The sequence below is a fragment of the Vanellus vanellus genome (assembly GCF_965231255.1).
Source record: "Vanellus vanellus genome assembly, chromosome: 2".
NCBI lineage: Eukaryota > Metazoa > Chordata > Aves > Charadriiformes > Charadriidae > Vanellus > Vanellus vanellus.
The window spans coordinates 45,877,531-45,893,880 of record NC_138906.1 but is presented as its reverse complement, the minus strand read 5'-3'; the positions used below and the strand labels follow the sequence as shown (position 1 = coordinate 45,893,880).

The 16,350-nt window shown below is 39.0% G+C and overlaps 1 protein-coding gene across 2 annotated transcripts in view; it reads right to left on the bottom strand.

Annotated features, from left to right (window-relative positions):
• RBMS3 (RNA binding motif single stranded interacting protein 3) overlaps positions 1–16,350 on the bottom strand; it is a gene marked incomplete at its 3' end in the record, with an annotated part of 459,009 nt that overhangs the window by 26,395 nt on the left and 416,264 nt on the right. For both annotated transcript variants that reach the window (XM_082479353.1, XM_082479354.1), the window contains exon 11: positions 9,346–9,456. In XM_082479353.1, coding sequence (XP_082335479.1) covers positions 9,346–9,456 — 111 coding nt within the window. The remainder of the gene's footprint in view (positions 1–9,345; positions 9,457–16,350) is intronic.

The following is a 16,350-nucleotide window of genomic DNA, read 5'->3' as shown; positions in this document are numbered from 1 at the left end:
ATTTTTTTCTAAGTGAATACTGTGAATGGTCACTCACAACAAATGTTTACTCTTTGACTGTGTAAACTTCAGACATTGAAAATAAAATGTAATTTTGATGTACAGCTTTTTTCTGAGTCTTGGTACATCATGCTCAGAAAACATTTTAGAGTGTTTTATAATTTCCTGAATTCTAAGTACTTAAATGAACAGAAAAAATAATTTAAATTATCGTTATTTGTTTTGAACTGAAATAACAATGTTTCTTTGCAATGAAAAACAGAGGTTGGAGATGAAAAAAGGCTGTTAGACCATTGCTCTGTTTTTCTGTCAATGTCAGAAAGTCTCTCCTGTGGATTTTAAGGTGTTTAGCCCAGTTGAGTTCTAGATGTCCCAAACAATGACCTTTCCCTGATTCATTTCAAACACTAGTTTAGCTCTTAATATATTAGCAATTTCTGCAAGATATTCAAGTTACACTTTCCCCATTTCAATTTCAGCTCCTTACTTATGTTGTTAGCACCATTAAAACCATCTCTTCTTTTCCATGGATGCCTTTCACATACTTACATTGTGTTATAAGCTACTGTTTTCTATCACCCTCATGCCCTTTTCTTTCAGCTAAACACCTGTGATTGAAGTTGATACAATTCAAGTACCTCACCTTAGACAGAAGTGATATTGCGCGAAGGACTGCAACAATGCTTAGCAGAAACTAGTCATTCTTCCATATAATTTATCATGTTGTTCTTTTCCATTGAGGATACAGCCCCTTCGAGGATGTCAGGACTTCTCGCTGTGCTTAAAGCTCAGTTGCCATGTACTCGTAGTGTGTGGAGACATGACCACAGGAGTGTTTCCAAGCTCTCGGCAGAGAAAAGCAGTGGAAGCACCACCTCTGGGAGACACCTCTTGCCTTTCACATCATCACAGTTTGGCAAAACCTCCTCACCTCTCTAGAATCCTCAAACTTGTCTTGGATTACAGAGGTCCCACAGAGTTTGTCTACACCACTGATAATTCAGATTCATTACTTCTCTGGGAAGCCATATTCATTTTTTCTCTCAGAATCACCTGAGTGATATCACTTTAAACACAGGCAGGACAATAAAAGCAATTTTTTTTTCTAATAAGGCAAAGAGTTACAATCTTGATAACAAAATTGAAAACGCATTTACAAAAGAGAAACGCATTAAGAAAATACAGATGACAGACCTGACATTTAGAGTACTTTTGTTTTCCACCTTTTATAGAGTTTGTCAGTTGTAGGTGTGGCAGGATGTTTTAAACCTGGAATTATTTTCAGCTCTTTTTAACCTATTATTTGTTCCTCTTTTCTACATCCCTGTCTGTTAAATAAAGGGCCTCTTTCAGCTAAATATTATACAAATCACTAAATCAAACCAAATCAAACTAAACCAACCTTCGCTCCCCAAAACCTGCCCTGTTATTTGTGGCATCAACACAATTTCACATGAAAATGTGTGAACATATATTTTTTTCCTCTTAACATTCAAAGATTTTTTGGGGGAACGGTCTACTAGTAGCTAGCAAAATAAGTTCACATTCTTGGTTCATCCCTAACAGACATACCATAGAATCATAGAATGGTTTTAGTTGGAAGGGACCTTAAAGATCATCTAGTTCCACCCCCCCGGCCATGGGCAGGGCCACCTCCCACTAGACCAGGTTGCTCAAAGCCCCATCCAGCCTGGTCTTGAACACTTCCATGGATGGGGGCATCCACAACATCCCTGGGCAACCTGTTCCAGTGCCTCACCACCCTCACAGTAAAAAATTTCTTCCTAATACAAAACCTAAATCTACCCTCTTTTGGTTTAAAACTGCTACCCTGCATCCTACCACTACACTCCGTGATAAACAGCCCCTTCACATCTTTCCTGTCGGCCCCCTTTAGGTACTGGAAGGCTGCTATAAGGTCTCCCCGGAGCCTTCTCTTTTCCAGGCTGAACAACCCCAACTCTCTCAGCCTGTCTGCATAGGAGAGGTGCTCCGGCCCTGTGATCATCTTCATGGCCCTCCTCTGGACTCGCTCCAACAGGTCCAGGTCCTTCTTATCTTGGGGCCCCAGAGCTGGATGCAGAACAAAACATTCTGGGAGTATGACTAACGGTGAGCCTTTTCAGGGAGGATATGCTGTGGGCCACTCGCTGTATGCCAGATACTACAAGTTTTATGGCTTTTGGTTTCTATTCACTATTGCAATATAAAAAAGTTCATTTTATACACAGTGCATGGCTATCACTAAATAACAAACACGCTTTGTAAGAGGTAGCTTTGAGCTACATTCCCATTATCCTTCAAAGTATCACCGGGTAGCACTCCTAGAAATCACAAAATAGAACTGCAGCAGCCATATGTAAGAACATACTGGAGAAACAAGCCTCTAAATATTTCAGTTCACAGATATGTGAAGTCAGCTGCAAATTAATTATATGAGTGACATTTTTCTGATTCTGAAAATGAAGTTATGTTAGTTATGGCTCTTTTGGCTGACACCTTTTGTTTTGCCGATCCCTCACTGTTGCTTTGCGTTGATTTAACTTTTTTATCACCACAGTCAGGGAGTTTGAGCCCTTCTCTGAAAGGGAATCTGGCCTAATGTCACTTTGAGTCAGTAGCTGATACCTCAAAGAGAGGCAAGGAGTCCTCAACAAAAGCACTTGTTCATTTATGGAAGTATCATGTGAAGGTAAAATTTAACACAGAATAAAAGCTACTGACACGCTGGGCTCATACGAAGGACTGCTTGAACTGAAAATGGAATTCCCTCCATCTGTGTTTATTCTCCTTTTACATTCCCCTTCTCTGCCTATGGCACGCAGTGGCTTTGAAGGTGGGTACACTTGCACATAAAGGCAAACAGTAAGCCACTACCAACAAATGGCAGGAAAGTAAAGTTAAGCTCAGAAGAGAAGGGGGAACGCTACAGAAACGGGATTTTATAATCTCTATTCATTCAAAAATACCATCTAACGTCAGCTATGGTCAAACATAGACTGCGGAACTCATGCTGAGACAGCTGATTAGAAAGAGCCTCCTCTACATGAGGGCTGATCAGCCTGATTCTCACAAGAGTCAGTGGGACTTGAAGATGGTCCAAAAAGGGAAAAGACCACATCTTTCTTTGTTCACCCTACCAGGTGTTCGGCCTATACGCTGTCAAATTGAGAATTTTTCCACCCTGCTGTTGCACCTGCAAATGTTTCCTTATGGAAACTCTGAATCTATTTTTTGAACACTGTTAACCTATTTGTCTGAACAGTATTTAGTGGCAGCGAATTCTGCAAATTGATTAAATGCTTCATCAAAAATGTATTTGTTCCTTGTTGACTGCTTGGGATTTGGTATTTTTCAGTTGCACCGAGTGCCCCTTTTTAATCTCATATTATGTATCAAGCAAATTGGAGCTGCCTTTCAAGAGGCTGTTTGGGAAGGAGGATGCAGGAGGAGTTATTTGTTTTTTATAAATCTCGACAGAACTTATGCTGTTCTTCTCCTTTCCAACCAGAATAATTTCTCTTTAAATGGATCTCCTGCCCCAAACAGCTCAATGCTGTTAATCACTTGCATTTGCCCTGGAGTTTGGCTGAGTAAATGGACAAGGGTGATCTTAGTTTCAGCCTGAACTATGCTAATTGCATTTGCAATGGGTTCAGTCCTATATTTTCCACACAAACAGTAAATGAAACAGTCAGTGAATAAATAACATAAAAGAACTTCAAGATTAACACCTGATAACGTGAAAGGCACAAGACTGCAGAGAAACTTTGCTCCTGTAACTCTCTGGGGACCTTGCGACATACAATTAGAAAAACAGAGAGTGCTTTTTGTAACAAGGATCTGAACATCAGGGGAATGCGATGATGTTTCAGCTCCGTGTAGCTGTAATATGTGCAAATAGAATTGCAGATTTAAACAGGAAAAAAACAACCCTATCTAACAAAGCAGTTATTCTGCTGAGGCCTTTAGGTGACATTTTAAACCACCGGTGACCATGGAGTATCCAAAGGAAATAAAAGATAAAAAACTTATAACAAGCTTGTTGTTCCATTGAAGGGTTCTGGAGATATCATCAAGCTCCGCTGGCAACAAAAAGAACTAACAAAGTGAAAGATAAGACTGATGTACCCACATAACAAGCCTGTTATTCCATTGAGAGACTTCTGGTGATACAATAAACCAGGAAAGCTGAGTTAAGGTGGTTTGCAGTTTCAACAGAATCCCACGTTGCGTCAATGCAGTTCTTCTACCTGGCTGCATCTTTAATACAGGGGTATCCGGAACAATTGAACAATTTTTTTAGGGTTTTTTATTATTATTATTATTTATTTTTAAAGTGCAATACAGAGCTTATTTTGTAAGTTGCCTATTACATTTCTAAATTAGAAACTGCAAGCTGAGTGAACCGTCTGCAAGCGTGAAGAACAATTAAGCAGCAGAGTTGAGCTAGCAGTTTTAGTAAAAACCCTCGCTTCTCCTCACTCTCTCGTTGCTCTCGTTGCTCACTGCTCTCCTCAAGCTCAGAGGCTTGAGATGAAACAAGCCTACGGGGTAAGGCAGTTCCGAAAGAGAGAGAGCAAAAGCTGGAATTACCCCTCTGCCAATGAGGACTAACAAAGGCCGCCTCAATCTGTCGGATGAAACTGGAACCCAAGTGGTATCTGAAATGGATGCTAACAGCAGGGAGGAGGGAGAAACCCGGACCAAGAAAGTGCAGAGCAGAAAACTTCCTTCGGGAATGAGCAGCAGAGGAGAAAGAACAGAGCAAATCTTCTTCCCACGGAAGAGGCAGATTATTGCTGCTGACGGCCAAACGTGGAAGTGCTGCAGTAAAAGGGAGCCGAGCAACAGGGACGGAAAGCAGTGATCAGACTGCTCAGTTTTTATATTTCTAAAGGTTTTTGTATTATATCCACTCAGGCCATCAATCACAACTTTATTAAACCACGAAACAGATGTCAGATCAATGGCTGCATCGGAAACATTTTGAATGACAGGCTGATGATGGAACAATTCCAGCCTCCATACATTATTAAACACATACTAGTGCTACTCTTCCAATGCTACACATACAGACTCACTCACTCTGTGCTGCTTTTATGGTACCTTTTTTAATAGCAGACCTAATTGTAGATGAATATTACATAGGAAAAGCAGGACTTACTGTAATAAATAATAATAAAGTAGTAAACAAAAGAAAAATTTCAAGGTTAGAACTGATTGTCTGTCTTCACATTACGCCTCCTGGCATTAAAATTTTGTTTTAATACAATTGTAGGAGTTGAGGCTGGATTGTCAGCCTCAGACAGAATATTCAGAGTTATCACTTTTTTGCTGTAATCTTGACATAATTTGAGCTTAGGTTTTCTCTACATATTTGCCCACAGCCAGCCCAGCCATGTGAATGCTTTCTGCTCTTTTTAAGTGAAGATGTATGTATGAAAAATACATATAAATAAGGCAGAAATCACCCCTCTGGCAGATTCTCTGTTTAACTCCAAATTTCAGGCAGATTTGGGGAGGTGATCAGAGCAACCCACTCGCCTCTCAATGCATCAGTACTGTAAACTGTATTTTCACTGGCAGAAAACAATTTGATTTTCACAAAGACAGAAGGGAATTACGTTCTTAGTGGATGAGGCGCAAAGCACAGTAACTGGGAGATGCAAATGCTGTACGAAATTCTCACACAGCGCAGGAACACAGGGTTGAGTCGCCACAAACTGCAGGTGATTACCTCCTCTCTTCCCCCGGTGATGTATACCATCCTTTGACCTGGAATATTTGCTGCAGCTGTATGTTTTCATGAGGTGGGCAGTGAAATCAAGTAAAGATGGATTTGCAGCTTTTCACTTGGCCCGGCATCTTGACAGCCTTAGTGCATCCTCTTGATTAAGGAGCGCTTAGTATACAGCAGAGGTGTCTGATTTTATACAGACAATTCAATAATAGATAAGAAATAAGAATGTTAAAAAAGTCAATAAAATGAATATGCATTCGCAGGGAGTTTTGGAGAGAAAGAAAACTTCTTGTTCGTTTTCATGGCAAATGGTTTCCTAAGCAAAATTCTTTGTTCTTTTGGGGGCCAGTAACTGAAGGCTTCCCATAGCAAAAGGGGAAGGCAGCTGGCTATGAAAGGGGGTGTTGGAAAATTGATCTGTTTTGGCCACTGAATTGGATGCTTCCAGCTGGAAGTTAGCAGCACTGCCAGCATTTAGCCAGAAATGCCCCCCTTGGCCTGGTGAGTAAATAGTCAAGTGCAGGCAGGGATGGAGGCAGCTGCCTCTCGAATCCCCACGGGGTTTTAATGCGTGCTTCAGGGCTGAAAGATCGGAACTACAATCCAATTCTTGGCGTCGATGCAGCAACTGGCATAGGTCGCTCTTACTCAGGTAACTCGCCTCACCAAAGGACTGAAGAGCGCTTCTCTGTGAAGGGTCTCCCCTCTGGAAAGGCTCCAGCCTAGACACAGTATTTTAATCTTTTAGAGAGCATCAAAAGTCAGAGTAATTCCCACAAGAGACAAGGCATGCATAGGCCCTTAAGCTATTTCTCTAGCTTCCTCACCAGAGAATAGATTTTCTGTTGAAGCAATGTTTTAGAAAAACCAGCATTCATCCTGAATCGGGCAAGTTTGGAAGTGGGTTTGAAGTCAACTCTCACGTAAGTGACCACAGAGGTCTGTTTTGGCTGAAAAATATATTATGTTAATTAGTAAAATGGTTTGTCTAAGGAAGTGAATATATGAAAGCCTTTTAATAAAAACTGCTTTGCATACTGCAAGCTTTTAAATTAAATTGAGACAGAGTTACAGCCAACACTGAGCAGAATTGTTTGTGACTTTTTGGCTTGTTTGCTTAAAAAAATGTGGCTGGTTTCTTGAAAGATAGCTGGTGGCTCTTTATGGCACCCTGTTGCACAGTTTTAAGGATAAAATTAAAAAAAATGTTCATAACAGAAATGTATAGTTTATGTCTTCTATCTCCCATAAAACTTGGTCCTGCTGAGGTACTCACAGTAGCATGGTTTCGACTTGGCTCAATTCGTCATGGCTTTACGCTCTCAATGCTCCTCTCTCTGGACTGAAATTCAGACTTCAGAATAAATGAAGTAAAAAGATCTCTAAATAAATCATATCTCTAAATAGGTTGTCCATTTTCCCCACATTTATTTTTTTTTTCTGTAACAGAACACGTTAGGAAGATTCAATTTCGAGTCAGAATAGACACATCCAACAAAAGTGGCACTCCAAATGCTGAAGTTCTCCCTTTAGTTCCTGACAGGAGAAATTCCTGGTGAGCTCCATGATTTTGCTGCTTGCATGAGGACTTTAACTGAATATGGTGCTGACAGTGTTTTTACCAAAGAGAAATCTTGTATGCAATAAAATAGGGTGTCATTTGAGATTTATGAAAAGCTTATGGATATCGTAACACACATCAATCATTTACCCTTTCTTGCTCTTTAAGTTTTCTTTAAATGAGTTAGGAGTTTTAAAGATAGCAAACATAAACCTATATGGTATACTTCTGAACGTATTTCAAGAAGTTGTCAGGGAATGCTGTGACCTTGAAAGATAAGACTGTGTAAAGAGCTAGGAAAAGGAAGGAAAAACTTTCTTTACTTTCAGTTGCAGTAAAATAAATTCAGGATCTTATTACCCTCCACGAGATCACCCACTGCCTTTCAGAGTCCTTCCTCTGCCTCCCCAGATGGATTTGTTACTATGAGCATTGTAATAGTTGTCTTAAGTCAGAAGAGAACATTAGCTGGGAATTTTCTAGTTTGCATTAAAATTGTGAGAAAACGAGCACAGAAGACAATGTCTGTAAGACTCATAGAAATTAAAATGACAGACAGAAGGAAAAAAATCATAGGAACTGCCCAACAGCACAACCAGAATTCATTTTCCATTTTCTTGTCTTAATTTTTAAACACACTTTTGAATCACAGTAATTACACATGCAGACATTCTCACTAGTCCTAGTATTTCCTTCAATTTCACCTCTTCGGAGGGGAAAAATGTCAATATTAACTTTGAAATGTAATTCCTACTTCTTTTGATTGTTGACTGAAACATTTAAAATAACAGGAATAAACAATGAAGCAACATCTTCAAGTTTCCTCAGAAATGAATACAGAAGTCTCAGATCTCAACAGAGGTTTTTTTTAAAGGTGGAAAAGACACTAGTTAGAATTAAATTCAACAGATAAGAAAAAAGGAGAGGGAGAGAAGAGCAGAGGGATAGGAAGAGAAGACCCAATACAGCGAGTTAAATAACTTTGTAAGGATGCAACTTTCTTCAGTACCTTATTCAATTAAAAAAACCCCACAAACAACTAAACCCCCAAGCTGGAAAACTGTGTTCCTATAGATCAGTATCGAGTATTACAGTGGCGAAATAGAACGAAAGATTGTAAATGCATAAGAGATCTTTCATGTAATTATTACATAAATCACATGTGTGCTAAAGACATAAAAGTGTAATGTTTATGCCCGCATTTTGATAAAGATATGCATGTACATGCAGCGTGCACACATTCACATATCAAACCACCATATATTGTGTGTAGGCTGTTGTATTTTAGGAACATTTCAGAAAGTTTTAATAACTTTTATTAACAGTATTTTTTGCCTTTCTCTGACTCTGGGAGAATTAATTGAGTCTGACTTACACAGCTTAAAGAGAAAATAATTGTTGAAATATGCATGTTTAAATATAATATACTGGAAACACAGCTGACCTTGACCCAAAACCGCAGTTCTGAGCCTGGAGCAAACTATGTAGCTGGCTGCTATGGTTTAGAGGTGACTAGTGGGTCCTACCATGAAGCCAGAACTCCCATTTCCCAGCGGTATAAAACTTTCTAGATTGACAAGCAAACAATTTGTGTTTAAAACTCAAATTTGTAGAGGGGTACTTCCATGTTTACATGAGAATTAGTACAGATAATTCCTGCTAAGTACGGAGCAGGTTTTGTTGACCTACTGTTTTACTACTTATACTACTTTCTCATTTATTTTCTATAATACCTAATGCTCACTGTACGATGGTTTTAGAAACACATCTGTAGATACATGTTTGCGTGACACAGCGATATAAGGATATTGTTTGTGCAGTACATCATGTTTGGGTCATGACGAAAGGCACTTTGATATGTTTGCCCGGACAGGGACAAACATCTCTGGACATGGAGAAAAAACAAAGTAACCCACGGCAATATTAAACTGCACAAAGGTGAAGCGCTGAAAACCCAAGAGTAATAAATTACCTCGAGAAACTCAGTAAGCACCGAATGTTTTGCAATATAGCAAGTAAATAGTATAATCTATGATCTTACCGTTCCTGTTGTGCCCAAGGAAAGGTGGTTCATCTGTTGGGTCAGAGGGCCCATCATGCTTGCTGGCTGCATTGACATAGTGTGGTCCATTGTTGGTGTTATCACAGCACCCTACAAACACACATCATTTACACTTCAACATTTCACTTAAAAAAAACCCCAGCATTCTCTAAATGAGTGAACCTGGCTGAAAACTTGACATGAATCTTAAGAGAGACTAATATATCTGTCAGAGGAAATATGTTTTTGTTCCTATTGACAACCAACTACGCACATATATTATTTGTACTACTAATGAGGCCATTTTATGTCAGTTCCAATTAAGCATCATTTTTTACTTCATTGCTTCTGACAAACAAATGCATATGTTCTTTCTATGATGAATGCTACTGTACATTGCAAAATGCCTGTCATTTCTGTCTTTCCATATCCTATCTAGAACAATCTTCAGACAGAACACATATGTCCCCAGTTTTCTCTGACTTCTAAAACCTTCAGTCTCTGAGATCTTCAACTGATTACAGTAATTATCTTGGATTTTTCCAGTCTCAATTAAGAACCCTTACTCATGACATTTTATAGCTGATTAAGTAAGACCAGCTATTGACAGCGAGTTTGGTAGTGACACCCATTTAAAACACATACACGGCATTTAAAAGCATTTTTCTTCTCTGCATGAAAAACAAAGACATTAATAACAAACAGCATACTAAAGCAAGAACAAGACTTTGAACAAAAATGAAACAAAAGACATGCCAGAGGAGCTTAGGAGAAAGCTTCTTTGCCATTTGTATTCCCTGGTTTTTGCTCTCCCACTCCCTGAGGTCCCATGTTGGTAACCTCATGCCTTAGTGAGGTGTTGACTCTCTTTAGTTCGATGGTGTAAAATGCTATTTTCTGTGTTGTTTCAAGAAAGACATTCAGAAACAGAGTGGTCTGCTCTTTTTCTTGCAGATAGTGAAATAAGGAGATATTTCCAGCTATTCTTCATATGAAATAATAGCCCTACTTTGTGCATATGTATGTTTGTGTGCGCACATTATAAATTTGCACAAACAATCACACCATTACATCTGCTACAAAGCGTGGAAAATGTGGATGAATGTATTTGTTAAAAAAAAAAGGAAACTGTCATTTTTTGCATCAAGAGTACTGACAAAATCCACCTATAAACAGGAACTTAAAATAAACTAGTTCCAGAAATCACAGCACAGCTGGTTTTAAGTGTCTGTCTCACATTTATGTAGGGCAATGTGACTGCATTGCCAGGGATCTGATTAGAAGCAAAAGATTTCAAATTTTCAGTCGCAAATAAAAAATAAACAAAAATAAAAAATGCTGGGGAAGTACCAATTCAATTTTTTCATACCTTCCAGCAGTATTTTGTCTATGCACATCCTATCTGAGAAGTACGGATTCTGCAGTCTCTGCAGACTCATTACTTGCATGCAATGGTAAAGAGGAGGTAGGCTCAGCTTGGTCAGTCCTCTTTGTAATACCCTCAGCATATGAAATACATACACGCTTGCTTTATGTCACATAATGGATTACCTTTCTTGCACTGACAAGAGTCCCTGGAGAAATTTGGCAAATTACAGAAACGAGCCTCCGCAGAATACCTGTCATGATTCCAAATAAACACTTATAAAACAAGCTGATCAGTGTGCAGGTATCAAACCTGCAACACTTGCGAACGCTTTTGCCTCTTTCTTGGCTATATTAGTTTACATAAGATTAACCCACTGATTAACTCATTCCAATGAACTACCACAGTGCTAACCTCCTCCTTGTTGGCACGGGTCCTGACAAATCAGGATAGCCACAAACTTTCACCTCAAAATTTCTTTCAGCATAGTAGAGTTAATATTCCATTCAAAAAGCCCTTCTTTCTTCCTTACATGGCATTCTTCTCTTTCATGCTGCTCCTCTCTTTTTGCTGGAAAAATAATCTACCCTTCTGCTGAAAGAGCCCAAAAGCAAATCTGCGGGGCATACGCTCATTCAGCCCTTTTGGCAGCTCCTGCGTAGGAGATGCAGCGCAAGAGTCTGAAGTAGCACCGTGCCCAAGGAAAATGACGTTCTTGCTGTATGTTCAAAATGAGTGGCCTGGGATACCAGGCAGCCAACAGGGTCTTGGGGTTTGGACATCCACCTGCACTTTTCAGTTAAGGTAAGAAACTGTAAGCGTTATGCTCAGAACGATCCACGCCACAAACCAGCATTTTGACTGTACCAACCCATAAACGCTCAAACCAAATTTGTCAACTGGTTCTCAGTTCCCTCTACGAGCAGTTTTCTCCTTTGGCTTAGAGATGGAGAATTGCCTCAGGGCTTTCCACGACAGACAAGGTGAGCTCCCACTTGCGATGTGTGATGGGGTAAGCAGAAAGTCACACCCGCACCACAGCTTCATGCAGCCCTGCGCTGCCAGCGGTAGTGGCTGCCATTAATTTAGGATGTCCCAAAGCCTTAAAACACCGAGCTTTCTTTGCAAAGATGTTTATTGCGAAGGTAGGGTAGGAGGAACTTGCTGTGATTACAGATGTGACAGACTGATAGCTATTCTTGTGTATAAATTCAGGAAGCTGGAAATGAAGAAGGGGCAGCGGCGAAGGAAGTCGTATGATTTAGTGTAGCAAACACAAGTGCCAGACACACAGTGGAAAAATCTGATAGCAAATGTCTTTCAGTAAATAAGTACGCAAGGCAGGTTTTGCAAGTAAACTGTTTAAAAAAATATGGACTGGAGAGAAAATATATCAAGGACAAAAAAAATTACTCGGAGACAGTAAACATATTATTTTTAAGTAGAAAATAAATATATTCTAGTCCCTAAACATATACCGTTTAATACGTTAGGAAAAGAAGTTGGGAAAACAAATCAAATCTTTGCAGCTTTCCTAAGACAGCTTAACGTGTTTGAAGCTGACAGTTACCTAGAGCAGAGAATTACATGCATTTGCCAGACCATTAATTCACCAGAGTTTGCAGAATCCTCTTGTGTCACGTAGGGAAAAAATTATACTTAATTAAGGAAATATCGTCTGGTTGTTAGGGCGACACCCAGTCTCCAGACCATAATGTGTTTCATAATACATGCTGTCAAGTCCATTCATATTCAACTTATTTAGCTGTAGAAGACAACAATGTCTTGCATCAGATGTTGCCATCATATTAAAAGTAATTTGATTCTTTTCAGCCTATAATAGGTATTTGCTGATAAACATCCACTTGGTGACTGGCAAAGGCTAGAAAAAACATATTTTTCATCTTCATCTGTTTGGATGTCTGATTTTACTGAGTTTGTAAACCGTATAGAGACATTTTAGCATGGCATAATACTACCGAAGGCCCAGCTAAGTTGAAAAAACCTGCAGAAGAAATTATGATGAGGTTTTTGCCACTGTCTTTGCCAAAACAAGTAGTTCGCTTGCCAACTATTTAGGACTGCCCTGTTGCCTCAGTATGATTATTTTTTTATAATTCCTGCAAGAAACTGGTTACTATAATGACTTTTACATTTAGGAAGATATTCTTTGCATATGACTTGTCATACAATTCCGTTGATACTATAGTGTCTTTGAAAGAAATTAACAGAGCAAATGGTAAGGAATCAATCAATGATACAGAACAAAATGCACAATTTTTGCGACACCGAGATAAACTGAAGATAAGTTCATTGACATATGAACTTTTTAAAGTGGTCTAAGCTCTGCGGACATATCTTTCATATAAGAAAGTGAATATACTTATTTCAGCATATTTTCTAGTCTATCACTTGCTAAGAAAGCAGCTTGACTTTATCAACTACAAACACTGTACGCTCCCTGTATGGCAACAAACTGAAATCACAGGAAGGAAACTAAATACAGCCTGTTTAGTATATTAAGTAAACTATCTTTAAGTACTTGCCAATATCAAAAGGCATCAGCAGAAATAAAGTTTACGTTGGTGCAATGACACATGTCATCTTTTGCGCCTTGAAGGGTGGGAAAGTGACATCAGAAATAAAAAGTGTATTAGGGGGCTTTAGGAACAGAGAGTTCACTACTTGACAGATGCACATGGGGGCCAGTGGGAGGAAGGATTAGTTAGTCCCAGCTTCCTGGAAGAATGAACTGTATTAAAGGCTTCTGTTTTATGTCAGTGTTCTAATACTGACATTGGACTTAGGGCAAAAGTACCAGCTGAATAAATAGTTTTTAAAGCTTACAGTAAGTATCTGCTTATTTAACAGTTTACTTTTTCTTTATTTAGGAAGTTTTAACAAGTTAAGCATACTTAGAAATTCTATTTTTTTAAATACTGAGCAATGTAAAGCCAATAAACATTACAGCAGCAAACTTACTTTTCAAATTTGTTTACAGACAAATTGTGCAGTCATATAAGCACCGAGTCATTCCATCTGAAAAGTTATTAGCATACTATCAAGAGAATGTCTTTATGTTATCGAGAACATGTTGTTTCTTGAGGTTTTATTAAACCGAGTGAAAGGATGACTTTCCTTATATTTATCAGACAGATGTGTCTATCAAGAATTAATATGAAAAAAACAATCATGCATACTTTTTTGCAGATAAATGTACTCTCTCTGCATACTGAACAAATGATGACGATATTTCTATTGATTTATTGTTCTGTCTAGATTGACTTGTCTCACCTCAAGCCCATTGACTTGGGCTGCCTCTTACAAGCAGCAGAAAAAATAAGGTCCCCTTGTCCGAGCAGTGAGCCTCGAGAAGTACTCTGAACTGGCTATTAAGTAGCCAAACTTTCATGACTATAGTAGGAAGGTAGCTGTGAAATCCTCTTTGCCCTCTGTCATCAACTCTGCTGGGAATACCTGTTGTTATTCCATAAAAAGTGATTCTATTTCAAAATAATAATAATAAAACGATCTTCCCTTTCTCAATGAAAAGTTACCAATTGCCTTGGCATTTACTAGTTGATCAGAGATTAAATTATGATTTGAGTATGGTGAGGATCAGCAAACATCAGCTAATAATGTATATTCTGCAACTCTTCGGATTTGATTTCATTTCATTACATTGTTGAAGTTAAAAGCTTGCTAAAAATAGGGCAAAGTGAGCAGGAAGCCCAAATGCTGCACGAAATTAAAGCAGCTTTACCTTTGGAATGGGCAAACCCTGATACAGACCTTCACCAAATCTGAGTCCTGTTTCTGTGGCACCTACTAAACCACAACATGGTATTGTAATATTTCTAATCTTGGGCATAAATTCTAATTTTTATCTGGCATTACCTTCATGCCTTAGTTGAATCTCCTTGGAGCAACGGACTCATTTGCTTTTCCTTTCTCATTTTTCTTCTCTATGTTTGTGAACTTCTTTCCTCAGCTGAAAGCATATGTCATAGGTCCAAGACAGAACCTTCTTAAAGGATTAAGAATCCAAATATAGTGTGGTAAATAAAGAACAAAGGTGACCCTTGTGGATGCACCACCTTTCCTACAACAACAGGCAGGAGTTTTGATGGTTTCTTTCCCATTGTCCTTCTTGCCTTTAACTATATGTCCTGTCTCCTAGTTTGAAATACGGCTTTTGATAATATACAGTTACGAGCCTACACGTATCAATGCAGATTAAAAAGATATAGAAATGGGAACACCGAGAGGTAAAGAAAACGCAGTTGATGCAATAGAAAGAGTTTTATATCAGTAACTGTGTGCACAAATAAAGCAATACCCACAACTATATTGGTACCAGTTAATAAGTGTATTACATCAGGGAGTACCACTCTGATATTTTGTCAGTAGTTTATGCTCCTACCAGAGTTGAAAAAACAGTAAGTTTCATAGCATACTGCTGTCTGTTAATCTAGAAGGACTTAAAAAAAAAAAAAAGAGAGAGAGAGAGAGCATTTCTGCTGCAAACAAAAAGTTGCTTGTGTCACTCTGGGCCTAAAATGACTTCTGCATGGGGATTTAAATCTTTCCGCCCAAAATAAGACCTCAAGAAAAAGGCCACTGAACAAAAGGACAATATTTATGAAGGGAAAATATACCTAAATTGCTACAGGGACTCTGAAGCAGAGTTTGAGAGCCTCATGCTATACCTTTGCCCTTACTGTCTGCACACGCAGGCTGGACCACAAGCCCATGTGCTCTCTCTAGACTGTGAGAGAAACAGTAGTTTTCATACGCTTCTCCAACTTGCCTCAGGAATAAAATAAAATTACTGCTATTATGTGCCTGGATAAATGTCAGTAGTTTTGCTGGGGCCTGCTAATGGGAAGGAGCCCACAGCAGTTAGGAAATGACCTGTTGCAGCGGGGCATTTGTCCCAGCAAGTGCTGGAGCGGGCGGAGAGGCCATAGACAGCTCTTGCTCCCTCTTCTGACATGTTCTAGAGGGGAACAAGAAATCACATTGCTTTGGTTTTCTTCCTACCCTTCAGTTTATAAGAACACTTGGCTGTATGCCAGCTTTATATATCCAATCCACCTAACAGTGCTTTTGGTCTGTCAAGAACAGCCATCACTAACAAAAGCATCTTTACAATGCTCACATAAGGCTTAGCGTCCCCATAGGACAAAGAGGAAATACAGAGGCTGTGATTTGCCCAGGACATAACCAGTGGAATATACAGAACAAATCTCCTGCCCTTCCCACTATCAGATTTCACAAAAAATATCCAAAGGTCTTTTCATTCCATGTCAAAACAAGCACAGATTTCAAAACCTTGACACTACTAGTGAAAACAGATCTTTATTTCCTGCACAGAACTCCTGATCTATGCCTAATTAGTGTGTGATGCATGCTAAAGTGTTGTGCTTGGCAATTCCATTCTGTTTATGTTTTTATATATATTTTCTGATGTGGACTAATTCCTTCATCCACTGTCTTCCAGTGGCTGATGTGCCATCCTAATAAATGGGAATCAGGAGTCTCTTTCCCGTGGACTAGTTTTTCTTAGTGTTAGAGTGGAGTTTCATCTATTAAAGCTAAACCCAAATATTTCCTCTCCAAACAGTTCTGCTGTGTTC